This window comes from Balaenoptera ricei, chromosome 9, assembly GCF_028023285.1.
Source record: "Balaenoptera ricei isolate mBalRic1 chromosome 9, mBalRic1.hap2, whole genome shotgun sequence".
Classification (NCBI taxonomy): Eukaryota; Metazoa; Chordata; class Mammalia; order Artiodactyla; family Balaenopteridae; genus Balaenoptera; species Balaenoptera ricei.
Window position 1 is genome coordinate 3,079,723 of NC_082647.1, and position 27,209 is coordinate 3,106,931.

The following is a 27,209-nucleotide window of genomic DNA, read 5'->3' on the forward strand; positions in this document are numbered from 1 at the left end:
TGTCTTTCCGCTTAGCAGGTAGCAGCAGCGGGCCTGATTCACGTCCCTTTCCATTCTCAGGCCTAGGCCAAAGCCTGGCCCCCGGGGAAGGCGGGGGTCGGGCCGGCCGCGCCGCCCCCCTCCCCCGCGCAGGTGAGCCGGAAGCAGCGCGCGGAGCGCAGGTGCGCGAAGACCCCCGTGCTCCTCGCGCCGCGGCGCCGCCGGATGACGTCAGAGCGCGGGTACACGTGGCGGCCGGCTGGCGTCAGCGGTGCCGGGAGGGAGGAGAGCGGGGCTGGTTCCGACGGCCCGGGTCGCGGCAGGAGCGGGTTCGGGCGATGGGGAGAAGCCCAGTGGCCACGCCCGGGGGACTGGCGCGCCTCGGCCGGCCCGCAGCGCTCCGTCTCCGACTCGGCCCAGCGCCCCCGCCCTTCAGCTGGGACCCGGGACCCGAGCTCCAGGGCCTGAGCCGTCACCTCGGGTCCCGTCTGGCAGCAGCCAGCGACGCTCCGCGCCCCTGCGCCCAAGGCCAGTGACCCGCTCCCGCCGCCGCCGCCTGCCAGCGACCCCACGGGCCCGCCCCTCGCCGCGCGCATGCGCCGCCCCTGCGGCCGCGCGTGCTGACGGGAGGGGCCTCCGCGTTCCCTTCTTTCCCGGGACCGGCCCACTCCGGCCCCACCGAGGGGGGTGCGTTTCCCTGCGACCCCCGGGCTTCCTCCTAAGGGGGCGGCGGCGGCCACGGGCCCCCGTCTCTGGAGCGGGCTGCTCGGTGCAAATGTCCGCGGGGCCGCGGGCTGCAGCAGAGGCGCTGGGCGGCGCCGGCCGACCGCCCGTCCCTCGGCTCCCCCTCGGCGGCGGGCGGGATGGTGCGGCCCGCAAGGCTCGCGCGGCTCCCGCGCTTGGGCGGCCCGGCGCGGGCGGGGGCGCCGAGGGCGGGGGAGCGGGCCCGACTCGCAGGACCGGGCCGGGGCCGCGCGGGCCGCGCCGTTCGGGAGCGGGCCCCGCGGGCGGGCCGGGCGGGGCGGGAGCCGCCGCGGAGCCTTCGGGCCGCCGCGACCATGTCGGACCAGGCGCCCAAAGTTCCCGAGGAGATGTTCAAGGAGGTCAAGTACTACGCGGTGGGCGACATCGACCCGCAGGTACCGCGCCGCCCCCGCCCCGCCCCCCGCGTCCCCGGCCCGTCCTCGCTCCGGCCGCGGGCGCGCGCCAGGGCGCACATCGTCTGGGCCCGGCCACCCGGTGCCCGCCGGCGTGGCTGCGCGGAGGCTGGGCCGCCTGGCGCCGAGCAGGCCGGCAGCGGGGCAGGAGGGGAGGGAGGGGAGAGGGAGCTGGTCTGCGGGCCCCGCGGTCGGGGAGGGAGGAAACCTGGGAGGGGTGCGGACCCCTCTAACAGGGGGAGGGGACCTGGGGGCCTGCGGGATCCGCGGCAGGAAGGGGCTGTGTCCGGACTGGGGGAGGAGGGCATGGGGAGGTGGGTCTGCCCTGGAGCGCTGCGCCGATTGTCCCCGTCCCCGCGCGGGGGGGGACCGGGGTGCTGTCTCGTGGCCGCCTCGCCCGCTTCCCACTCCGCTTCTTTCTGGGCGGAGTTCGGACAGGGCCGCCCTTCCCGCGGCAGCCTCGGCGGTCTGGGCTCCCCCGACGCCCAGACGGTGGGTCCGAGCGTGGCGGGAGCTTCGGCCGGTGGAGCTGGTAAGGACGTGGGTCCCGGGCTGCTGAGGGGACGGCTAGCCGCTCTGGTGTGGCAGCCACCCCGGGTCGCAGGTCTGCGGCTCGGTCATCTCGTGTGCGGCCGTGAACCCTCAGTTTACCACCAGCGGATACGTGTTTCTTGATTTCCCTAATTGGGTGAATTATACAATAATATGGAGAAATACCCTGGTAACGCCATCACACTAAACATTTGAATTTTTTTGTCGTTTGGGCTCATGCCAAAGGATATTGTGGCTTTTCCTAAGCTTTTTCTAAGTAGAACATGTGTTTGAACGTTAGAATGTTGTTCTTCCGTTGTGAGAATGAACCGCAGTTGAGTCTTAAGGTGGTTCTTCACACTGTTCTTTTTGCTAAAGTTTATCTTTACAGTTTTATCACCTGGGTGTCTCATTGGCCTTGAGTGCTAAGCTTGGAGACCTGCGGCCTGGGCCTCCTGAGTGGAGACCGATACTTAACAAGTAAAACTTGGGTGGCCTAAAAGGATCTGTGGAAGGCTGATGGGCCTTGGCCTCCCAGAGGCTTGCCTGTTGGTATCTTAGTAACTAAACTCCCTTGGATCACCACCTAGATGGGTCCTTTCTCCACTGTAACTCTAAGGTAAAGAGGCTTTGAATTTAAAGGTAAACAGATGCTGAGCTCAGAGGGCTGAAGTGCCTGTAAGGTGCGGCTTCTCCCTTCCAGGGTTTCCCTTTCTTCACTGTCCACCGTTCTTCCCCTCTCTCATCCCACCCCCTATTTTACTTTAGGACTTTGGCTCTTAAGAGTGACCTGAACCATATGTTACTTAAAACCTGGAGCACGCTGCGCTGGAACTGTGTTTACTTAACCGTGAATCAAGTCTAAGGGCTCAAAAATGTCCTTGCAAACCACTTTGATCTGAAACAGTATATTTTCTAAAAAGTTTAGAGCCAGGATATTCGATTCTCTGAATCTTATAAATGTGGGTTCAGAGAGTTCACGTGCGTTGGATGAACACCTCGTTCGCCTCCACGTGTGGGGTGCCCTCGGCCGCTCTGAGCCGGAAGCGTGCTCCTGGCGTCCGGCTCCTGGCCTCCCCGCTCCCCGCAGCCTCCACTGCTGGCCGTGGCCTCCCTTCCCTTCCCGCTCCGGCGTCTCATTCACTCCCAGAGCTTTGCCCCGTCTCTGTAGCGGGCTGATGGCTCCACTCAGGTGGGACCCAGGTCTCATCCTCGACGTGCTGGGTGTCTTCCTAGTTCTTAGAGTGGCACCAAAGAAGGCCATGCCCTAAACTAAGACTTTTGCCTTCCCCCACCATCCGCTCTTAGACGTGGTCGTCCGGAGCAGTGCTGTCATTCCCCGGTTTCTCTTACACGTGCCCCTTTCGGTCACCAGATCTTGCTGCTTCTCTCACATCATCTTCTTGCCCCTGATGACCTTCCTCCAGTTCAGTTACCTGCCCCTTCCACCTGAATTATTGCAGTTGTTTCTTAACAGGTGTCACGGCTGCAGTCCTGCAGTGTACGTGCATTCTTCTTACGCTGACAACAATCTTTCTGTGAAGTCTGATCATGCCTCTTCCCTGCTGACCAGCCCTCAGTGTCTCTCCAGGAGACACTCTGTATTTTATTTCAGGAAGAAATGCAGAGGTTTCTGCACAGCATCTGTGAACCACAGTCGACGGTCTAATCCACGTTCAGCTGTCCAGCGTGTGGAGCGCTGCTCTCTCCACACGGTGCACGTGTTTTTGCCTTGCTGACGCCTTTAAGTTCATAAGGATTCGGCTCCTGTAGCTCCTCTTCCAGAAACGTTTCCATTTATCAGAAACTACCTGTCCCCAGGCCGTTATGTTTGAGACATGGCGTGTCGCGTGCTAGGCCAGTCTCAGCACTTACGGTGCTGTGCTCACCTTGTCTGTCAGTCCTGTGTTCAAGACGGACCCTGTCCAGTACCTGGGTCCCAGGAGCCTCCGTGCTTACCTGTCAGTGAATCGAGATTTGCTGCTTTTTGTTGCCCCCAGATGTTGCATTGCACGTGACTTAGTGCAAGGTTATTAATCCGATGTGGAGAACATGGTGTGCGTTTATTAGAATTTTCACTGTAATAATTTGTATAAATTGAGAATGAAATGCAGCATTTTCCATTTTAATTTGTGTGGTTTTTTAAAGGTTATTCAGCTTCTAAAAGCTGGGAAAGCTAAGGAAGTGTCGTACAATGCACTCGCCTCACACATCATTTCAGAAGACGGGGACAATCCGGAGGTGGGAGAAGCTCGGGAAGTCTTTGATTTGCCTGTAGTCAAGGTTGGTAGTAAATTTAATGAATTCTGTACGCTTCGTCAAGTATCTTGAAAGCAGTACATTGAAGTTTCAGTGCAGCTCTTCTGACACTGTTTGCTAAGGTACGGCTCTGGGTGGGAAATGCTCTTGACATCTCAGGAACCATCCAGCATAAGGCCCTATACGTGAAATCAGGCTATAGCAAGGTTTCTGCACATTACAGCTTACGCACCTGCTACGGGTGGCCACATTTTGTCACCGTCTGGAAGTTGTCTAAGCCAAGCAAACGTATTGAAGGCAGTGGACGTGCTGTCTTGAAGCAGATGACGTGGGTGAATTCTGCTAAGAAAGTGTATTGATTCCAAGAGGAACTCCTGGAACAGGGCTCCCTTCCATCCCCACTGGCCGGGGGTCCTGATTTCCAGGCAGACAAGTCTAGGGGAGCCCTGCCCTATCTGGGCTATGTCTCTGCTCTCCGACAAGGGTCACAGTGACCACTTGTCCCATGGTCCCTCTGGTGGCTCTCTGTTCCACTATCCAGCTTGACCTGTGGGTAGTTTATCCTAGAAAGTAGAGTCTCAGCTGGTGGGTGAATTGTTCAGTTTTGTTGATCAAATACTGTGCTGCTCTGTTATGGCTGCTGGTTGAACTGACTGCTGTTAAATGTGGGTTTTTTTAATTTAAGTTTATAATTTCGACCCTTCCGTTTTTTCTCATCATTTATAGTGTATATTTGTTTTAAAATGGCTCTGTCCCACTACCCTTTTTTTTCTCTTTTCCACGCTCTTACATGTGTTATCTTAAAAAAACCAACATGACAGTTACTGTGGCTTAATAAGGAGAGAGGTAGGAATTAGGAGAGAGTGCCGCTGAGTCCGGCTGGGCAGCGGGGACGCCGGCTGGCCGCTGCGAGTCCTGAATGTCACCGGCGTCCAGGGTCTGAAACGCTGCCCTGGAGGCTTAGAAGCCTGACTTTGGAACATAAGCCTGAAAGCAGATCTGGCTCACAAGAAGGTTCTCACGAGGGTGCTGTGTAAGTCGGAACGACTGTTAACTTGCGGCGGTGAGGACGGTGGTCGTGTTTCTGGCTGGATGCTTGTCTCCGCCTGGCCAGCGGGCTCACTCCACCCGAGCCTTTGTGAAGCCTGACAGCAGGTTTCCTGCCGGCTTCACCTGCTGCCGCCTTGTAGGAGGGGTGGACCTGCCACGGACACTAGGCTGTGGACCCCAGCACCGGCTCCCTGGGGCCCTGTTTCGGCCTGTGCTTCGCTTCCGCTCTTTGTTGCCTTGAGGGACTGTATCTCATCCCTTCCCCTGTCTACAAACTTTTTTCCCCTCAGACAGTAGCCTGGAGCCTGTTATCAAAGTGACTTCACACGTGTTGTGTGGATTTCCTAGCGCACCGTGAAAGGGCGGCCTCGTTACCGCGCTCGGGGCGCGCAGGCGGCTTCCCCAGACCACTTACCGCAGTGCTTCTGAAGTCCAGCGACCCCGCAGGCCCCTTTTTGCAGCAAATATTTTGTAATACCCCCTTTAGGATCCCGAAGTGAAATTCTTATGTACAGTAACATCATATAACTTGAATATATATTTGTATTTATATATAAATTGCCCAAATTGAAATGTAAAAAAGAGGAAAAGAGGAAAACAGCCAACAGAAAGTCTGCATTTCAGTGTGTAAATACCCTGGAGGAGGGGGTGTAGAATCACCGCGGACCTGACCCTCTGTCCTGCAGATGCAGGTGCCAGCTGCGAGGTGACGGTGCAAAACGGTGGCCCATCCTTGCTGAGATTCTGGGCCAGACAGCGCTGCCTCCTTCGTCTTACACTGAAGTTGTCTTCCCAGGAAAGTCAGTCTGTAACACGGCTGCGTAAAAGCAGCCTTCACCCAGCTCCGGCCGCGGTCACCATTCTCCCAGTCTGGCTGAGTGTCTCCCCGCCCTACTTCTCCCTTTGGCGGCAGAATTTAAAACCACTCCAGGCATGCTACTCTTCGATCTCTTTCCGCATTCCAGCCTGCTTTTCATTTGTGGCAGCACCTATACTGTCCAGCGACTGCAGTGTTGCATTACAGGATGGTAGAATTTTCCAGAACCCATCCAGCAGTTTGCGCTCATTCCAAGATAGTGCTGGTAGACCCTCGAGTTCTTGTCTGAACCTAGGAAGTCTCCTACTGGGGGCTGCTGTTGGTAGTGCGGTCTGTGTCCAGCCGAAGGCGGAGGCCTGGTTCTCTTAAGTGCATATCCCTTGGCCTTTACCTTAATGTTAAATTTGACAAATACTTTAAAAATTTAGGCATCCTTTTGCCCAGGGACAGTTTATCTTTCTCATATTTGAATTTTATAGATGTTTAAAACTTGCTTCTTTAGGCACCAAGATTTTTAAAATAATCTTTTTTAATGGAAATATTTTCCTCAGTGGCCTTGGGGCCTCTTAATTATGCTGACTTTCAGCAGAGAATTTATTTTAATATATTATTATCTGCCTTTGGGATAATAGCTGCTTATTACTGTGCTCTTCTCGCTCTCGTTTCTGCCTTCTTATCGTTAGCGTGTCCTCCTCCTTGGCTGCGTTGTCGTATCTAGACTCACCTGGGTGGGGGCCGCAGGGAGCCAGTTCTGCGTTACTGCTGCGAGCCCCGCCGTCTGCAGCCGGGCCGCGCGTGCTCGCTGCTCCCCAGCCCCCAGGGACAGCTTTCCAGGGTGCGTGCTGCGTGCAGGGTCATAAGGGCTGCCCGTCCGGAGTGTGAGCTCCTCCGGTCGTGGGCGCTTCCCTGCCACGGGACGCGGGAGGAGCCGTGCCCCCACCCTCCGAGTCGTACTGCAGTGCGTTGACCTGGGCTCTGAGGCTCCCGCTGACGTGAGACACAGGGGTGGCCGGGAAAACCGGTCTCAGGCACGCCGCCCTGGTGCTCCCACGCCACCGGGGAACGGCGGAGGGCTCCGGTGTCACTGCTGGGAATGAGGCTCGGCCCACGCGAGGGTGTCCTGAATGCAGGAGGAGTGGTGGCCAGTTCCCTCCCGTCCGGCTGGAGCCTCCCCAGGACCGCGAGAAGCGAACAGCCCCTGGAGACACTGCGCGTGGAGACGTTGCACACTCCCTTCCAGCTTGGTGGCTTCATCCGCGAAGTTAGTTACACACTTGGCAGAATTATCAAATCATCACGTAGTGATTAGCCCAAGTAGAGCCAGTCTTTATTTTATAAAATGTGTAATATTTCTACGCTCTTTCACAGATGTTACAGTAACTTATAAACTTATGCTGAGAAATTGTTGATGTTACCTGAAAAATGAGGAAGGGGGTACTTTGATTTCTAAAGTTCTTTCAAGGTGTATATGATGCATGAGAAATGGATGTGTATGTATGTTTCAGGTGGCTGAAGCTTCTGGAGGTCAGCTGGCTAAATGGGTTATTACTGTATTTTTACATAGTAATTCTGTGAGGCAGAGCTGTCAGGATAATGATTAATGTAATTTTCAAAATTAAATGTAGAAATAATAAGATAATTTTTCAAAAGTGTAAATTACCCAAAAAGGTAGTAATTAGTCTAAGGTTTTATAATTAATCTGAGTTTTGCAATTCATAAAAAGATTACCAGACAGAAATTCTTTCTGTGATTTACAAACATTGTATCTACTCGGCTTCACTGAAAAAAACTCACGAATTCATACTTGACTGGATTCAGGACTCCAGAAGGAAGCGTAGGGGGGCCGTCTGTACCTCAGATGGGGTAGGGAGGGCTGTCAGTTCCCTGTCCCCTCAGTTGTGAGGACAGAGTTTCTAGCCGGCCTAGAGGCTTAAGCAGTAGAAAGTGTGTAAACCTACAGTTTAAATTCCCAGGGACTTCCCCAGTGGCGCAGTGGTTAAGAATCCTCCTGCCAATGCAGGGGACATGGGTTCGAGCCCTGGTCCGGGAAGATCCCACATGGTGCGGAGCAACTAAGCCCGTGCGCCACAACTACTGAGCCTGCGCTACAACTACTGAGCCTGCGCTCTAGAGCCCACGAGCCACAACTACTGAAGCCCACGTGCTGCAACTACTGAAGCCCGCGCGCCTAGAGTCCGTGCTCTGCAACAAGAGAAGCCACCCACCACAATGAGAAGCCTGTGCACCACAACGAAGAGTAGCCCCCGCTCGCCGCAACTAGAGAAAGTCCACGCGCAGCAACGAAGACCCAGCGCAGCCAAAAATAAATAAATTTCTATACATAATAATTTTTTAAGATCTGGTAGTGTTTCCTTCTATAATTGGGCTTTTCACCTTGGGCACTAATAACTAATGTTCCACTCTGATGTTTCTGCTACTTGAAGACTCGTGGTTATAATCTGGATGCTGTATAATCGGTTGTAACAGAGCCTTTAATTTCTAGGAGCAGCACTAGTAACGTGATGATATTTTGAATATGAGCTGGAACTGTGTTTTGATTTGCGTTAATGTTTTCTTTTTCAGCCTTCGTGGGTGATTCTGTCCGTTCAGTGTGGAGCTCTTCTGCCGTATCCTTTTTGGGGAAGGGGGAAGGGAAAGGATGGGTTTAGTACTGAAGTGGTCATCACTTACTGAACTGACTCATCAGTCAGGGGAGGTGGTGTTGTGTTCACTCTATCCCTGCTCTTTCCATCCTGTGTCTAGTTGTATTTACCTGATTCTTGTCATCACCCCTGGGGGGCCGGGGCGGGGTGGGGGACCAGCTGTGTGGAAGCAGCTCCAGGCTGGGACCCAAGGCCCAAGTTCTAGTTCTTCTGCGACTTGGCTTTAGGATCTCGGCTGGTCTGGACTTCAGTTCTGTTATCTTTGAAACAGATGGTTTTTGTGGTGTCTAGTTAGATGGACTATTTCTAAAATTCTAAGGCTGTGTGAACCAAATCATGAATTGTTTGAAAAATGAATTGGAGAAGAGAACATCAGGACATTTTTAGTTTTATATCATGCACCGTTATTCGTTTTAATTACATTGGTTTATTAATTCAGAACTCATGTTGATCACCTGCTGTGGGCCCAGTTCTGAAAACAGTGGGGTCGACAGGGCCTCGTTCCTGCCCCCAAGGAGCTGCCCCGCACTACGTGTTGGTTCATTCAGCGTTTCCTGAGTGTGGCCCTGGCACTACCCACCCCACATACACACTGACCCGCACACACACGACACACACACACGACACACACTGACACACACACACTGACACACACACACACGACACACACTGACACACACACGACACACACACACACGACACACACTGACACACACACACACGACACACACTGACACACACACACACGACACACACACCACACACATGACACACACACGACACACACGACACACACACGACACACACACGACACACACACGACACACACACGACACACACACACACGACACACACACGACACACACACACGACACACACACACACGACACATGACACACACGACACACACTGACACACACACACACTGAGACACACGACACACACGACACACACTGACACACACACACACACTGACACACACACACACACACACACGACACACACTGTGCTGGAAGCAGGAGTGAGCCCTCCGCAGCCTGCTGTTCCGTGTTCTAGGCCTCAGAGTCGCTGTTTTCACCCTGGAGGTGTGACGCTTCCCTGCAGGGTCATTCCAAGCGTAATCTGATTTTGGAGATCGCTTCTGTTAAGGTACCTGATACTATGCGGTCATGATGGTCTAGCGTTAGACCCGGCAGAGGAGATGTTATTTACCGTGTTGTGCGGCTCTGCCAGGCATTTATTACTGAAGCGATGCAGATGGAGGGAATCTTCCTGTATTAAGTATTTATAGGAGACTTCAAATAAACAGAGAAAATACCTCCTTCTAAGCAGTTCTTAGAGGATGTGCAGAACTTCTGGCAACTCCAGCTCAAAAATTCTAAGATTTCTCCTCCACAGTCTAAAGAGTTAAAGGAAATTGGTTCCTGGTTTGTTTTTGGCTTTGGTTTTTTAGGAGTTTGAGTTTTGTTTGTTTGTTTTCTTTACAAGCACAGGTGAAAAAAGACTGGGAGTGGAAGGGGTGTTTTTGAGGATAAGAGGCTAGTTTTTCCTGGCCTGACTCGTGTACTCTCTACACAAGGATTTCCTGAGAAGTTGTCATTTTGTTTGAGCTCTTACTGCCTGTCCCAAAGAAGGTTAAAGGAACAGAAAGAGAACTCCTGAGACTTGGTTAGGCAACACACTCTTAGCCTTTGTTCATGTTTCCCCAAGTCTTTGGAAGTAGGCAATCCCTGAACTAAGGTAGGAGGATGGAAGCGGAGCTTGGATGATGGGGCTGAAGGCGTGATGTTGGGGTCTGAAGAGCTCAGGCAGCCCGGCAGGCCCGAATCTCTCTGAGGTTTTCTCAGACCTGTGTAGGAGGCTTCCAAACTGCAATAGAATTTTCAGTCTGATCTTTTTTCTTAATTCACCTGTCTCAGGAGGTGTACTTTTCTCCTGTAGGGAAAGAGAAGTAATACTTTAACCCTTTTGAATTCTAGACACTCCAGATTCTTAAAAAGTCATGTTTGCTTTGAATAGACCGTAAAGTACCGGCACCTAGAGGTCATGCCTGCGTATGGAGAGCCCTGTGCCCAGTGTCTGCACTCTGTAAGCTCTCAGAAAACGTGTGGAATGAATTTGAAAGTCAGAGCTTTAGAATTGGGAAGAATCTTGGGAGTTACGTTTCTGACTTTTGTTTTAACAAAGGGAAAACTGGAGCTCCGGGTTGTCTTGCCCAAATTCACAGAGTTCATGATGGTAATAAAACTAGAAGTCACGTTCTTTTACGAAAGATTCTGTTGTGTGACAGAGTAATCATGTTAAAGTAAACTGAAGACCTTCAATTTGCTTTTAAAATGATCACCATGCCATGTGTGGTTGTGTACATGTATAGGCATGTATGTGTTTATATATGTGTATATAGTTAGATGTTTTTTCCATGAGTATGTTGTGCCCATTTTATTGATGATATAAGTGGAGAGATTGGATATGAAAATGCACTTTACGGAAAACCTCTCAGTTCTTTCTGTGCCGTCAACTTCTCTTTTTTCCAGTCTGCCCTGCACTCTTCTTTGGTCAACTTAAGTCTGTCTCTTTCCTAAATGGATTGAATGGGAAGCAGAGGGTGGGCAATGTCCAAACGGGCCAATAGGAAATGTCTCTTAGTGAAACAGAGCTTGCATTAATCTCATCTCATTGGAATCTTAATAACTGTAAAACAGAGTAAATGGCTTTTCTCCGGAGTCATGTCAGATTTTCTTTGGAATCACTGCCTGCCTCTCTCAGGTAAGCATAGTACAATTAGTCTTGTGTTATATACACATAACAGTTCTGAGTTTTTATATGATCGGATTTATGATGTATTTGTAAACCAGTGTTATTTACTAAACTGCATATTCACTATGACCTTATGACACACTTAAAATGATTTAAATATTCATACTTAATCTTAAGATTTAGAGCTTTAATGGGTGAAAGTGGTCTTTCTAAAGGATTACAAAGATTTAAAACTTGAATATGAAAACATAGTAAAAATGAAATTAAAAGATGACAAGGAAAATTCATTCAGAAATAAAGGCAGAGAATTTTATTAATAAGGGGCTCATGCAGATCAATAAAAGAAAAAAATAAGACCTCAGTAAATAAGGCAGAAAAATGAATTTACAACTTTTTATAAAGAGGAATTACAAATAAGTATAACAAAACATTTGATACACTTTATAAACAAAGACGTGAACTTTTTAATAGCGCTGAGATAAGATTTTCTGCTTATCAAATTTGTAACAGTGTATTCGGTGCTGGCGGAGCTTCAGACAAGCTTGCCCTCCCCCGGCAGGAGTGCAGCGGTTTCCTAGAAAAGTTGAGCCGGGTCAGAGCCATAAAATAGTGTTTCTGCTTCCCCTGCAGTTCTCTTGTGTTTAGAAGTTTATCCCAAATTGATAGAAATGAGGGCAGATTGATGCATAAAGGTGTTCAGCGCAGCTTTATTTATAAGAGGGTAAATTTGGAAACAATCAGATGACCCAGGATTTGGAAATGTTTAAGAAACCTGTTCTGTACACTTACATAGTAATCTAGCTATGTAGCCAGTTGTGAAGTTTGTTTTATGAATATATGTAAAGACATGGGGAATGTTTTAACTGGGGAAAAAGCAGGATATAACATAGTTATGTACAGTATTACATCAACCAAATATAATATATAAGAAATATTTGTGAGAGGGACCAAAATGTTAATGGCATTGAATTCTGGGTAGTGTGAGAAGTGAATGTTTAATATTCTTTTATGGTATTCTGTCCTCTCAACCCCCTAGGTAAAAAACCCTCAAACTGTAGACAGTTATTATGAAAAATCAAGTTGGTGTTGGTTTAAACGCACTTTTTAGATTACGTGGAACAAGTAGTAGCCATTGGGCAGGAAAAAGCACAGTTCAGAGGGCTCCCATTTTCTCTGACCTCAGGCCTCATCCCTGTCTGTAGTTCTTAAGGTGATAGTTTTGAGAAGGCGTTTAGTCTTCCATCTCTGTGGAAGCCTTTGAGAAAGGGGTGTATCAAGAATATTAGGTGAGACGAAAAGGAATTTGATTATAATCTTGCCTTTTTCTTACACCTTCGTAGTAGAGGATTATGGGACCAGGTAATATTAGTTTAATATTGTTAGATTATCGGCCAGACTCAGCTTTTCGTACAAACGGTATCACCATGATCCCTTCTCTGTCCAAGCAATAAGTAAAATTAATTTTGTTACTGTGTTTTTGTGTCTCTTGTAAATTCTGAAAGTTCTTTAAAATTATAAAATCCTCTCTTTTTGTTTTTGCTACATTGATTTAATAGAGATCCTTGAAAAGTTGGCTTTTTTCCCCCTTAAGAACCAGAATTTTATTGGTATTTGTATTTTTCAGCATTTTTCACATCTTAGCTATAAATGTATATTTAGATGATCTTTAAAGTTGGCTAAGATGAAAATCTTTTCATGATGGATACTGTGGTTACATGTAATTTTTATTGTTTATACTTCTCTGTATGTTCCAAATGTATAGTAAATATCAGAAAAGTTTTTTAAATGAAAATATTTTATTATTCCTTATGCATAAACACAGTGTACTGTGGCTAAAATGTAAATTTTGCATTTAATTATATTTGTACTGATTGGATTTCTGGGTTCATGATTCAGAGCCCGCTATCCAGAGAGAGAGGAAGAAGCCGGGGCAGGGAGTCCTGTGCGTATTTTCTGGGATCAAGGTCATAGTGACGTGGTACTTAGCGGACCCGACTCAGGAAATAAAAAAGAACATCAAGAGCATGTGAATTTAAAACAGGGTTTAAAATTAGGGGTTAGGCATGATTAAATATTAACTATGAGTTTAGCACTGGAGAACCTTTTAGTCTTGGAGAGAAATGGAGCTGAGATTACATTTAACAAAGGTTCCGGCATATGTAACAGGTTATTATGCAGTACACTTACCATCTGCGGTTTTAGTGCGCCTGGCACACATTCAGGATGTGCTAAATCGGGGGCACGGGTGTTGGGGTGTGAGTTTAGAGCAGGTGGCGCTGGTGTAGACCGTGGGATCAGGAAAGCCTTGGTGGAGGTGGCAAGATGTGAGGGGCCTGAAACGACAGGCGGAACTGGAGCGGAGCCGGATGGGGGCACAGAGGCTCGTGCGAGGGGACCGGCCTCAGAACAGGCCGTGTGGCTGGGTGGAGGGGAGAAGAACAAGCGCGCAGGCAGGCGGGCAGAGAATACGGGAAACTCGATAAAGTAGCCGGCTGTTTCACTCTTACATATTTAATCTTGGATTGCAAACACAGACGTTTACGTCAGAACATTTGGAAAACACAGGAAAAAAACAAATTAACATCACCTGCAATCTTGTAGGTGGAACTGGTCTGGGAGCTCTAAGCAGGACAGAGAGGGCAGGGTAAGGATGGGAATGTGGGCAGGAGGGACAGTCACAGTCTTTAGACTTGAGATGAGGACTTGGACTCAGGTTAGCACCGTGTAGAAGAAGACGGCGTGGATCTAAGGAACGGATGGGAATCGGAAGGTCTTGGGGACTTGGGGATGCTGTGCAAAGAGGAGCCGGTGCTCACAGTGGGCCTCTGCGTGCAGAGCCTGTGGCGGGTGCTCCACAGGAGGCCACTAGTCAGATGACTTCCTTTTCCAAATTAGGAACATCGCCAGACGTGGGAAACAGAGAGGACCCTGACCTTTGAGGGAAGATGATGAAGTCGGACTGAAGCCCCTCACTGTCCGAGTGTCGGGCGTGAGGGGCTGAGAGCTACTGCTTCGTTGCAGAGGGGCTAGAGAGGGGAGCAGATAGGAAGAGAGCCTCGAGTGACATGTGGGGTTAGGGAGATCTGGGGAGAAAGGGAACTTGGAAGTAGACAGAGGTGGTGCCGGAGGAGGGGTGTTATGCTTAGGGACCGAGAGTGAAGTCAGAGAGTGAAGTCAGACGTAGTGGTTGGTTTTATTGCAGGGATGGAGCAGGGCCCCAGGGAGCAGTGCGGAGCGACAGTTGGTGCCCCTCTGCGCTGCTCGGTGAGCCGGGAGTGGGAAGACGGCAGCGCGGGGCTCTGTGGCTGGCACACAGGCTTAGGGGTCTGGGTAGACCTCGGGTTCTGGGCTGAGGAGCTACAGGTGAGGTCAGTGGAGGAGGAGAACGGGGACCCCGTGAAGGAAGCAGGGGGGGCACGCGTGGGCGTCTGGGAAGCAGCCCGGCTGCAGGTGTTTCTCGGGGGGGGGGAGCGGCTGGGCCTGGAGTGGACCAAGGCGGACGCAGCAAGCGCTCTGGCAGAATTTTATAGCCTTTTAAGTACATTCGTTAGGAATAACAATCAGAGTCGGTATGATCTTTATGGGTCAGTTACTGCACTTATTCTCACAGTTCGCCACTCGTGACGGTGAAAAGAAAGCTCTGCTTTATTTGAATAAAGATCGTTCAGCTAAGACTGGGGAAGGCTTTACTTGATACTAGTTCATACGAAGAAGCGCTGGTTCAGAAAAGTGCACTGGGGACACTAGTATTTTGTGGTTGCTAAAAAATGTGAATTCAGTTGTGAGACATACTAACAAACGTATGTTCAGTGTGCAGCTAAAGGACTTCGGTTCACCAAATACGTGAGGATGCTTTGTGACAGGAACAACGCCCAGGGGTGCGGATAAATGAGGATACAGGTTCCCCCCTCGGGTGAGGGCCCGGTCCAGAAGGGGACTGTAACATACGCGGAGGTGGAGCGGGTGCAGGGTGTGGGAGCAGCACCAGGAGGGGCGATCACGACGGTTAGCCGGCACCCAGTAGGCCTCTGGAGCAGCTGCACACGCACACGTGCGCACGGCAGGGCTCCGGCGCTGTGCGAGGACTGTTTGCTCGGCGGTTCTCAGTGACCTTCTGTCTTTTCCCGTCAGGGTGTTGACACAAGCTGGAGCTCTTTGTTGGAGTCTTCCAGAGCTCTCCAGGGAGAGGTAGGGAAGGGAGCTTGTGCCAGCAGAAGTTGGGAAGCACAGACATCACCTGCCTTCCTCTGAGCCGGTACTGATGCAGGCTGAGACCTCTGTTGTGGTGGGCTGGGTAGGTTGCGGGGGCAGGTCGCGAGTCCGATGGAGAGCCTGGCCAGGGTCCTCGTTTAAATCTCGAAGACTAAAGAGATCAAAGCCCTTTCCATTCTGCATCTCAATCAACAAATATTTCTTGACTGCCTACCCATGTGCCTGGCACTGTGCTGGGTCCTATCGAAGGTACCAAAGTGGAGGACGTTGATTCTCACCTGAGACTCTAGGCTCCAGTCGGTAGGGTGGTAGCTCGTAAGCAAGGCGGGACGAGGAGGAGCTGGTGGAGCCGCAGGCCAGGAGCATCTGGTGGGGAGACCTGGAGAAGGAGGGCGCCCCCGGGGCACAGAGGGAAGCCTTTCCTGGAGAGGGACGCGGGTGGAGGTGTAGCCTCTGCTCGGGACGGTGGTGTGCATTCAGAGGGGCAGCTTGCTGTGGGAGTGCAGGGGCCGCGGGCGCTGAGCTGAGGTTAGGGGCGGGGCACACACAGATCAGGAAGGCCCGACACACCGCCTGGAAACTTCCAGACCTTAGCCGTAAGGTGTTGAGGAGACATCCAGGCTTTCTTAGCTGAGACCGTAGATTTGTAGTTTAGGAAGATTACTTTTTAAAAAAAAGAAAAACACTTTTCCCCAGTTATAAAATTAATGCTCTTGCAAATTTGGAAAATACAGAAAAGTATAAAAATTAAAATGTCCCCATAATCCTGTCACCACTAGGTAACTATCATTAACATTTTGGTGTGGAAAGAGCATTCTTAATTATGCTGATACAGATTCATTGAATGAGCTGGTACACACGTTCAGTCATTTAACCCAAACGTACACCGATGAAGAACCTGATTCTCAGAGGTTTTCCGAGTTGCTCTTAGCTGGAGTTTGGCGGCCCTGTGTCCATTCCAGGCCTCCCTTCTTCCCGATGTGATGTTCTTTCCACAGCAACTTCTGTGCCCTGTTGAGACCCGGGCCAGGACCCAGGCCAGCAGGGTACAGGACTAGAGTTACTGCCGTCAGTGAAATAAAAATAATACCTAACTGATGGGTGACCAGTCTTTGTGATAAAGGCATATCTAGATTATGGGTTTTCTTTCGTTTTAAGTAAAGATTATGTAATGATTCATTAGAGTAATCTGTATTATCACGTAATTAAATCTCACCTCCAAAGGCTGCAGGATATAAATGTTTTTGTGAAAGTCTCTAAGAAAAATAACATCTTCTGATCCAGTATCCTGAAATGTGACACTGCCTTACTAAATTAAAGAGAGATAAAATAATGATTTTTAAAGTGATTTTGTAAAATTAATGTGTTCTTGTTAGTATTCACAGAGTAGTACGGAATGCAAAATAATTTCTGGGAATATTTGTAAAATGGATGAGAGTAGCTATAGAATGTTAGATTTTTGGCTGGCTGAATAATGGCAGTTAACAAGGAAAAAACATGCTATTTGTCAACACTTTAAAAAAATTAACTTGGGACAAAGTTCAGAAGTCTTAACCATAATTCACAATTTATAATAAGTTATCTAGAAAAAAATTGACTTAGAGGATTATTTTAGGATTAACACCTTTATTTTTCTTAAATGTTTCTTTTGTCTCTGAGACGCTAAAATTTATTTTTTAGTAATTACGTTTGGTCGTAACCGCCCTTAGAGAAGCAGTCTAGAGCAGTGGGAAAATACAGCTTGGAGCCGGGTCTGGGTTTCCAGTTACTAGCTGTCATTTCTGTGAGTGTGCAGCCCACCACCGGGTCACGGGGATTAGGGGTGGACGCGGAGCCCTTGGCACAGTTCCTGGCACAGAGGAGGCAGGCAATAAATGGTAGCTGGTCGGTTGTTGTAGTGAAACCTGTTGTACCACGTGAGCCGTTCCATCTGGAGTCTCCACTTCATCGCTCAGCAAGCATAAGAATTGTTCCTTTTATGCTTGCCTTATTTTCTGTGTGTTTGATACTTACGTTTTCCCCTGAGCTTACGCACCACTGTATTTTTACCTTTTGTTTTATCCATTTCATACTTAGTATTTATTTGTTATCCATTAATTATTAAGGAGTTCCTTAAATATGATTTTGATACTGTTGTATTTAAACATTTTAAAAAATGACACAGGTGGAAGATAGAGTGGTGTACTAGTTCTTTTTCCTATCAGTTTTGTTATAGAACGAAATAATCCTCCATTCAATCTCTGGAGTGTGGATATAAGTATTTTTCAGTTTACTTGGTGACAAGGCAAAAAAAGTGACGATTATAAAACTTACGATAGGAGTAAGAGTTTTTATTATAACAAGCAAATAGCTAGAAGCTCATCTGTTTTTCCCACTAATACCCTTAGGTTAATTTCATTCAGTAAGGGAGAAAGTAGATAAAGCAAAATTGTTATGATGTCACAGTGTATTTTAATCATAAAGTGAGCAAGTAGGTAAGCAGAGGTGGAGCTGCCTGATGAAAGCTTGCTTTCTGGTTCCTGCCAGGTGTCCCCTGAGGACAGAAGCGCCCTGTGGGCCATGCTCACCTTCCATGGCGGGGGCTGCCAGCTGACTCTCGACAAGAAGTGCACACACCTGGTTGTTCCAGAACCAAAGGGGGTAAGCGTCCCATGTACGTTCTCCTTTTTTGAATGTGATTTAAGTATTCCCAGTAATCAGGTGTCTTCTTTGAACTTCGTTTAAATTAACTGGATTCCGTTTTACAAAAGCTGATAACATTAGTTTATATTATTTATACACAGCTTCATTCCACAAAGGATGTGAGATGATTATAAATTTTGTTTTGAGCCAGATGTGACTTCTAAATACAAAGAAATTTGGGTTTATTTCATGTTGAAAATAAGAGTTTTTTGAATCTCTAAGAGTTTCCTTTTACGTCCACTGAAACTTCAGTTCATTTTTGTGACAATACGTATTAGTCCTCTTCACAATTTTTTAAAAGGCTTGTACTGAGGATAGTTATAAACATGCATTTGGTGAAGCTCTCAGTGTACTGTCCTTCTTAATAATCTGGAATATTTAAAACTGTGTGTACCCCCTTAAGCACAGGGCTCTTCTCTCTAAGCACTGGAGGGCCGTAGGGCTTTGGGGTCCCAGGTGGGGTCCCAGGTCACCAGCATCAGCCTCCCGGGACTTGTTAGAACCGCAGGCTGTCCAGCCCGCCCCAGACCTAGTAAATCAGAACCTGCCAGGAAAGGGGGAGCCCGGGGACCCTGAGGCGCATGAAGTTTGAGAACGACCGTTGTGTGGAAATCAAGCTTTTTTCCTTCCATGAACAATTATTTATAAGTTTGAGAATTAAGCCTATTTATAGTAGGAAAGTCTTTTGAGTAGCTCATGTTTCCACATGTCAGTCACTACCTCCTTTTTTTGTTGCCTTCAGTCTGAATCAACGCTGTGTGTGTTTCACCCGAGTGCACTGACTCACAGGAGGGGTGGGAGGCATGTGGCCGGGCCTGGGCGAGGGGGTGTGGAAGGCTGACACACCCACCTGCCAAGAGGGTCCCTTTCTAGGGCGTCTTTGAAGCAGAGGTAGCCCGTAAATGTATGCTGTTCCTCATGCTCATTTCCCGACAAGAAAATAACCTGTCAGCCCATGAGTTTGGTTGTAACTTAGTAAGCTGCACAGTCCAAGCGGAGACTCTGAAAATTTGAGGTGAATCTTAAAATCTACTTGAGTAAAAAATTATATTTTACATAGCAATTTAAGAGATAAGTAGTATTCTTTGGTTAAATAGTGTAGGGTTTCTTTTTATATCAGTATTCATTTATGGCTAAAAATAAATCATTTGATTTTAGGTAGCTACTTTAAGGGGAATGAAGTCTTTATAACTTTTAAAACTATGAGTGAATACTTCTGAAGAGTCAAATTATAATTTGAGGCAGCATATGAATAGAGTGGATTTGTCAAACAGACTAGCTGACTACAATGGCATGTTTATAGCAAATTCATTTTTTTGCATTTTTTGATAGATTTATGGAGAAAATATATAAATGGCATGATGAAACTATCCTTTGTATTCTTGAATATTTTAAATTGAGAAGAATGAAGGAATTTCATAACAATCAATAGAAAAACAAAGTAGGTTGATTAGTCTTTGGAGGAGGGAGCTGGTTTCTGGGTGTAAATACTTCACCCCCGCTGAAGGCTGAAGGTGGAGCTGGGGAGAGACCCTCGGATCCTCCAGCCCGGCCCCCTGCCAACAGCAGGAATTGGACTTAGCATAGGGCCCCAATTATGTGTTTTCCCGAGAATTGCTGTTATCCGAGGCTTTAGAGCAGGTGGGTCAGACTCTGTCGGTTAACCGAGCCATGTTTCCAAGCTTGTTTATTTTAAAGCTGTTTTATCACGTAACTCTCGTTTAAGAGTCCCTGCTCATCTCCCTTTCCCTCGGGCGTTCCTTCCTTTCCGCCCTCTGCCTGCCGGTCAGCGCCCCCGCCCAGTGCCCCCGCCAGACCCCGCCAGACCCCGCCGTGCAGCGAGGCCTCCCTGCCCTGTGCCCGCGGGACTTCGCGCTGGGTTTCTGTTGTATTCCCGCTGCATGTTTAACTTCCGTCCAGAACTAAGTCAGAAGCCTCGCTAGGTCAGAGAATCGTTGCGGCCTTTGTGTCTTAGGTAGAATGAGCTCGATAAACACTCGCCCACCTGACTGAGGAGCGTCCCCGCATTCCCAGGACTGCCTGTGGCCCTGAAGGTGCCCCGTCCTCAGTGACACTTTGCACAGAGCGGCTGTCAGTGACAACCAGATTGGACGGCAGGCCGCCTTGCGCTCCTGAGAGTCTCTCTCAGGATTCCTAGCTGTGCGTAGCGTTACTTAAAGTTGCCTTTGTAAGAGCTGATTCGGCAGACCTGAGGCCGTCCTATGACCGTTGATACACAGTTCGTTGTGCTCGTGTTCTCTGTCTAAAAGGGATGTGAGCTTCTCCTCTGGGTAAAGTGGCAACAACAGGAGCTGTATCCCTCTCCTAAAGTTCTTGCTTCGAGTGCATACTTCTAGGAAATCTGATAAAACTTGCAGTTTTGTTTGTGTGTGTTTGTGCTTCACCCGCAGGAGAAATATGAATGTGCTTTAAAGAGAGCAAGTATTAAAATCGTGACGCCCGACTGGGTCCTGGATTGCATATCTGAGAAGACGAAGAAGGACGAAGCACTTTACCACCCTCGTCTCATCGTTTATGAAGAGGAAGAGGAGGAGGACGAGGACGAGGAGGGGGTGGAAAACGAGGAACAAGATTCCCAAAATGAGGGCAGCACAGACGAGAAGTCGAGCCCCGCCAGTTCTCAGGAAGGCTCCCCCTCGGGGGACCAGCAGTTTTCACCCAAATCGAACACTGAAAAGTCTAAAGGGGAATTGATGTTTGACGATTCTTCAGATTCGTCCCCTGAAAAACAAGAGAGAAATTTAAACTGGACCCCCGCGGAGGTCCCGCAGTTAGCGGCAGCGAAGCGCAGGCTGCCTCCCGGCCAGGAGCCCGGGTTAATTAACTTGTGCGCCAACGTGCCGCCGGTCCCAGGGAACATCCTGCCCCCCGAGGTCCGCGGTAGTTTAATGGCTTCAGGACAAAACCTCCAGAGTTCCGAAAGGTCAGAGATGATAGCCGCTTGGAGTCCAGCTGTGCGGACGTTGCGAAACATCACTAACAGTGCTGACATTCAGCAGATCAACCGGCCGGCCAACGTAGCGCACGTAAGTCACTCTTTGAAAAGCAAGGATTTAAATACTGGATTTTACAGCCTTTTTAAATATTTATTTTATTGTCTTCTGCTTCTTCAGGACAAGTAGCTTACAAGCAGTATTTATTTGCCTGAGAGCGTGTCCTACAGTCTCTATCTGTGTATACGTACACATATACGTATTTCAGTGTCATAAATGCCGTGTACGAGAGGGTGACGGCGGGCACGTAGTTGGAGACCTGACTGCTGAGTTGGCACCAGGACGCCAGTGGCGGGCGCTGTCCCCGGACAACGGCTTCCACTCTTGCTCAGTCTCATTAGCAGTGGCAGCAAGGAGAAGCCTGCAGTCTGCCAGCTGTTCCTTGTTTGCTTATACCGAACTTCACGGTAGACAAATAGCATAACGTAAATTATTTCATTCGTTGACGAAGCCTTAATTTTAATGTACAGTTTTGTGATTGGAGCTTGTTGGTACAGGATGGACCTTGAAAGTTTTCGTAAACGTTTTCCACTTGAAGACGGAGAGAAGGTGGTCGGGTGGTGTTTTGGCCCCCGTCTGCGTATTTGTGGGCCCTGGAGGCAAGGTGGTGAATGAGACAGACGGGCCCCCGCCCTCCTTTGAGGGGGAGCAGACCGACGGTCAGCATAGGTGTTTGGAAGGCAGTAACAAGGGGCCGTGTATTATAAGGGCCGCTGGCGGAAGAGGCTCCTTAAATTAAGTGGAGACTCAACTCCAGGCGGCCCTGGCAGAACGGAGGGCAGAGCTGCGGGTGAAGGGGCGGCAGCTGTGGAGACCCTGGAGTAGGCGTGACCTTGCCGTGTTCCAAGGCAGCGGTCCCCAACCCTCCTGGCACCAGGGACCGGTTTCGTGGAAGGCAGTTTTTCCGCGGACGGGGGTGGGGGGGGGTGCTGGCGATGGGCAGCGGCACATGAAGCCTCCTGTGCGCGGCCCGGCTCCTCACGGGGCGTTGGGGCCCCTGTTCTAAGGGAGGAGGGTCAGTGAGGCTTGAACGTAGGTGAGTGGGTGGAGGTTGACACGCAGGGTCTTCTCTTCCGTGTAAGGAGCCACTGGGGGATCTGGTCGGGGCGGGGGGCCAGTAGCTGCTGCTTATCACGAGTCGCAGCACCACAATCGAGTCTGATGGCGGGGGTGGTTTTAACGAGTCTTTATTGGTTGAAGATGCATGAAAAGTGCTCTTCCTCCCCTCCCTCCCTCGGGTTCCCAGTGACCAGCTGATAGCGCCTGGTCCTCGAGACGCCGGAGGGGTGGCATCAGAGAAAGGCGGGCAGAGTGTGTGGCGGGAGACGGGGCTCAGGGACTTCGGGGGCAAGGTTCCGACAGTCGACCCGAGATTCTGGGAAGACGTGTTACCGCAGCCGGTTAGGAGCCAGTGTAAGTTGGCGACCCCGGCTTGGGCCGTCAGCAAGCGTGAGCCCAGTGGAGTCTGGCCCAGGCGGGGAGGGGGCCGTAGAGCGCAGCCCCGCGGTGACGGGTACCTGGCAGCCCGGAAGGGAAGGCAGTTTTGGGGGCGCGGTGGCTTTGGTGATGAAGGCGGAGAGCGAGGTCACGCACCAGTCACTGACGGGCCGCGTTCCGCTCAACACGTTTAGTTTGGCCCAGATAACTTAAATTTGATTTGTTTGCCCAAATCGTGAGATTGTCCGTGACGATGGGGTTTCTGGGCTGCCTTGAGAAGTGGAGGGTGTCGCAGAACGGAGCTGGCATCTGAAGTCTGGACGGTGCCCGTCCTTCAGGGCTGAGCAGCAGCTGCGCCCCGTGGAGTGGGGCTCCGTCCGCGTGCTCACTTCCCGCGCGCCAGCCTTCCCGAGCTCCGGCCCATCACGCTTTGTGTTAACCCGCGGGGCCGGGAGGTGAGTTTGAGTCTGAAGGGTGATTGGCAGCGAGTGGCTGAGGGAAGGAGGAGGAGGCCCCTGAGATGAGGTGGTCAGAGAATGGCAGGGCCAGGCCTCGCCCGACGGTGTCACCAAGGCTCGGGGAGAAGGTGGAGCCCAGGAAAGAGTGGGCACACCTGTGGGCACCTGGGCCCGCGCGTCAGCACCCAGCTCTGTAGGGACCTCGCGGGGAGGGCGGGATGCGGATGCCAGGCCAGAGGCAGAGCGGAGAGAAGATCAGAAATTGGGGGCGGGGGAGGCTGGAGGGCCAGCTGGTCTGGAGAGGAGGCCTGGGCCGTCCAGGGGGCTTGCCCTGCTGGCAGGCGGAGACCCACGTGGGCGCTGGGAGGATGCCGGAGCAGGTGTGCAAAGCCTCTTTCCCCCTCATCAGCTGAGGAGCTAGGAGTGGGAACAGGACGGATGTGCGGTGCTCTCCGTTCACTGGCGGGTGGAAAGCACCGCGGATCAGTGACTGGCCATTTCTACTGGATTCCGCAGTTTTCAGATACAGTGGATGTTGACTTAAATCCCAAGTTCCCTCCATTCGGATGTAGAGGTAAACTCACCTCATTGGAAATGGAAATGCTGACTACACCGGGTTGGGGGGGGGGGCGGGCTGGGCGTATCTCTGCCTTTGCGTCGTCCTGCAGGCCAGACCTCCGCAGAAGACGGACCTGATCTACTCAGCCGCGTGCAGACGTGGGACCAGTTCTAGCGAGGGAATGGTTTTGATCACTAACGAGAACCTTTACGAAGAGATCCTCTGAGGGTTCTTCAGCAGTGTCAGAACACTAGGACATTTTGCTGCTAGATGTGAAGAAAATGAATCCTGGAAATGTTAGAAATAAAAGATTTGGTTTAAAATTAGATCAGGGGGTTGAGGAAACATAGCAACCATCAAACTCCTGTTTAAATTGCAGATTTCTGGAGGTTAGGAGCCGTGTGGTGTGTGTCATGCTGTTTTATGTAAAACGTTGTGGCTCTCGGTATTAAGCAGTTTAAATAATGACTGTGACAACCAGGAGGGAAGGATTCAGACTCGACGTTCACTGAAAACTGTAGTTTGCATGTGGCGAATTACGTGCCCAAGCAGTTGAGACTCTTTTTTTCTTCGATTCTTCAGGACTAACATCGGTTCTCAGCCGGAGGCAGATCAGAGGGTTGAACAAGCCATCTGATGAGCATGCACGGTGTCCTGAGGGGCACCTCACCCCCCCTGGGCTGCCAGGGTGCCCGCTCCCCAGCCGGGCTGGCCAGGTGCGTGCACGGCTTTCCAGGCCGTCGTCCACCTTTCAGCCCGGCTGGGCTCTTGCCAGCATCTCTGTCTGCTCTCAGTTGCCCCCCTGTCGCGTCCTGGCCTCCCCCAGCCCCTTCAGATCGTGGTCGCCGTGGAAGGGGCCTCCAGCTGGGTCCTGGCCCCGGGCGTTCCTGCCGGCCCACCTGACGCCATCGCGAGCCCCCTGAGCTGGGGGGCGAGCAGCACGCCCCGGGCAGCAGTCAGGTCAGCCCTGTTCATGACGGCAGACGGGCAGGCTGTTTACTTCTGGGGGTGAGAAAGTAATATATGGACGAAAGTTTACATTTTAATGGCGCCACAGGCTGTAAAGTGATGACACCTCCCTCCCACCCCGACCCCGTTACCCCTGCGCCAGACCAGCGTCCTTCGTGTGGGCGCGTGGCCCATCTGCAGATATCCAGGCAGAGTCCCCTCCCCACTCCCGCCTGCTTTTTTATGGAAATGTTCATCCCAAATGCTGTTCCGTATACTTGGGCAGGGATGTGGTGGGGTTCATTTCTCCCTCCACTTTCCTGGGTATTTTTTAATACTTGCATAGAGAAGAATTAGTTATCCTGTTAATTACAAACGTATTGAAAACTTTTTTTCCTGCTCAGAGCTCAACTTGAGGAGTTTTTGAAGTACCCAAAGAGTCTCCTTATAGAGATGTCTTAGCTATAGGGTGATTTCAAAGACAGATGTACTCAAACCCTTGAGTTTAACTTATTTCAATTTTAATTTGTTTCACCACTAAATCCAAAGTCTGTTACTCTTGCAAATTATATAACCTTTATGTTTTGGAGTCTGTTTTAAGTGCCAGACACATGTCAAAAACATATTTGAGATTTTTGTATAGGTTTTTGGTTTATGTGAAGGTTGCATTTCTGGAGTTTTATTTAAATGACAAGGATGTTTTAATAGGGATAAATTGTATCGATTGACTTTTGGTAAAATCTGTTTGTTACTGGTTTCCTTGACCATAGGAAGTTGGCTTCCAATTTTTGTTACTTGAGCATGTTGGGAAGATTCATCATATGACACGTTTCTTTTGTTACATCCAGCGCTGCGCAGGGTAGTAAAATGACAGGCGATCTGACGCTCAGTGAGCTGGTGTCTCCTGCTTCCCCGTCCTGCCCCCTCCCGCCCTGCAGCTTGTTCAGCTCTCGGCCGACTCCTGTCCCTGGGAAGGAGGGTTCACTCAACCTCGGCTGGCTGGCGGCGGTTCTCTAGCTTGAGGTGTTCTGTCCCACGTGCGGAGCTCCCATCACCTCTGAGGAAGGCGAGTGCACCAGCTGTGCTGAGGGGCTCTCGGCTGGGGGAAGGTCGACCACGCGAGCAAGCCTGGTGCTGGTGTCTCTTCCGCCCCTCGTCCTTGTGGCAGAGCAGGACGACCGCAGACGGGAGGGGCCGGCGGCTGCTCTCCAGGGCCGCTTGTGTCCCGTGCCTTCACTCGGCTGGGCTCTTTGCGTCCGCCTCTGCCGGACCCCTTGCTCCGTTGGGAAGCAGCAGCTGTGGGAAGGAGGCTTGGGTCCGGCTCTCCGGCTGCCGGTGCCTTCGTGGCCGGGCAGGAGGGGGCCCCGGAGGGACAAGGCCGCGCCCCGGGGCCGGCGAGGTCAGTGTGGCCGGACACCCGTCCCTCTGCTCTGGAGCACGTCAGCCACTTGAGCTTGTGTCGGTCAACTTTCACTCATCAGCTTATTCCATTTCACTTAGGTTAGTTTCACATTTTGGTGAAGATGTCTCACAATATGAATTTATCTGCTTCACTGAGACTGGCGATGCTTAGTGCACAGGAGACGCCGGCGGTTGTGTTTGCACCGTGCGGTTAGCGAACGTCTGGCTGACGGCGTGTAGGGCGTGCCGTTGCCCTCCTGACGAGGGCGGGGAGCGCCCGCCGGCAGCTGCTGCTGACCGCCTCGCCTGATCTCTGTTTCCAGATCTTACAGTCCCTCGCAGCTCCGACGAAGACCTCAGAGCCGCAGGTGAACCGCGGCCAGCAGGGCCACGCGAACGCAGCGCTGCTCAGCCAGGCGAAAGGGACCCCGGAGCCGCGTCTGTCGCCGCCGCCGCCCGTCCCGCACCTGCCGCCCCAGCAGGCCCTGCAGCTCCAGCAGCAGCCTTACCCGCCGGCCCACCGGCCCCAGTTCCCCCCGCAGCAGCAGGCGCTGCAGCACCAGCTCGCGCACTTGCAGCAGCTCCAGCGCCTGCACCAGCAGCAGATGCAAACGCAGGCGCCCCAGGCCCTGCCGTGCCAGCCGCCGCGCCAGCTGTTCGGACACGACCCAGCAGTAGAGAGTTAGTAATGTGCTTTCTTCCTTTTCTTCTCCCAAAAGTCTCGTGCTTACTTGGAGAGTGTTTGCGGGTAGGGTAAGGATTCGTGCCAAAATAACGCTTAGAAAACGGGGAATGGGGGTCTCGTTACCTAACAGAGGGTGTAGTTACGAGGACGGAACAGTTAGATTTCTTTGGTACTTTGGGACGCCATACCCTGAGGTGAACACTGGCGTCCATAGAACATCAGGCCGCCGCAGGGACCAGCTCGGGATGCTCAGTGCCCAGGCAGGAGCCGTTGGTTTCATGTTCTCGGTCACTTGACGTAGACAGGCGAGCAGCTATGTTTGCAGCAGTGTGCCCGAGGTCCTCACCGTACTGCTGGATACGTGATGGTCAGGCGTGACTCGCTTCACACGTTCATAGTGAACTCTGCAAAATGAGCTTGCTTATGTTTTGTGCACACATTCATGGGGTTGGGACTTTGATTTTTATGATTCTATTCTAGTTCCAGAGGAAGGCTTCTTACTGGGATGTGTGTTCGCAGTTGCGGATTATCCAGAGCAGATGTCTGACAAACAGCTGCTGGCCACCTGGAAAAGGGTAAGGTTACCGAGATGCAGATACG

At 50.8% G+C, this 27,209-nt stretch overlaps 1 protein-coding gene and 1 long non-coding RNA gene across 7 annotated transcripts in view; one reads left to right on the top strand and one right to left on the bottom strand.

The window, feature by feature from the left end:
* The first annotated feature begins 962 nt into the window (after positions 1–962).
* The window catches only part of PAXIP1 (PAX interacting protein 1), a 48,033-nt gene continuing 21,786 nt past the window's right edge, over positions 963–27,209 (top strand). Inside the window, exons 1-8 of the mRNA XM_059932965.1 lie at positions 963–1,118; positions 3,816–3,950; positions 8,377–8,420; positions 11,159–11,222; positions 17,952–18,065; positions 20,519–21,154; positions 26,248–26,605; positions 27,090–27,184. Coding sequence (XP_059788948.1) covers positions 1,038–1,118; positions 3,816–3,950; positions 8,377–8,420; positions 11,159–11,222; positions 17,952–18,065; positions 20,519–21,154; positions 26,248–26,605; positions 27,090–27,184 — 1,527 coding nt within the window. The 5' untranslated portion in view covers positions 963–1,037. The remainder of the gene's footprint in view (positions 1,119–3,815; positions 3,951–8,376; positions 8,421–11,158; positions 11,223–17,951; positions 18,066–20,518; positions 21,155–26,247; positions 26,606–27,089; positions 27,185–27,209) is intronic.
* The window catches only part of LOC132371654 (uncharacterized), a 43,193-nt gene continuing 40,721 nt past the window's right edge, over positions 24,738–27,209 (bottom strand). For 5 of the 6 annotated variants that reach the window (XR_009504912.1, XR_009504909.1, XR_009504917.1 and 2 more), the window contains one exon: positions 27,023–27,174. This is a non-coding gene — a long non-coding RNA (uncharacterized LOC132371654). The other variant, XR_009504910.1, reaches the window with a different exon arrangement.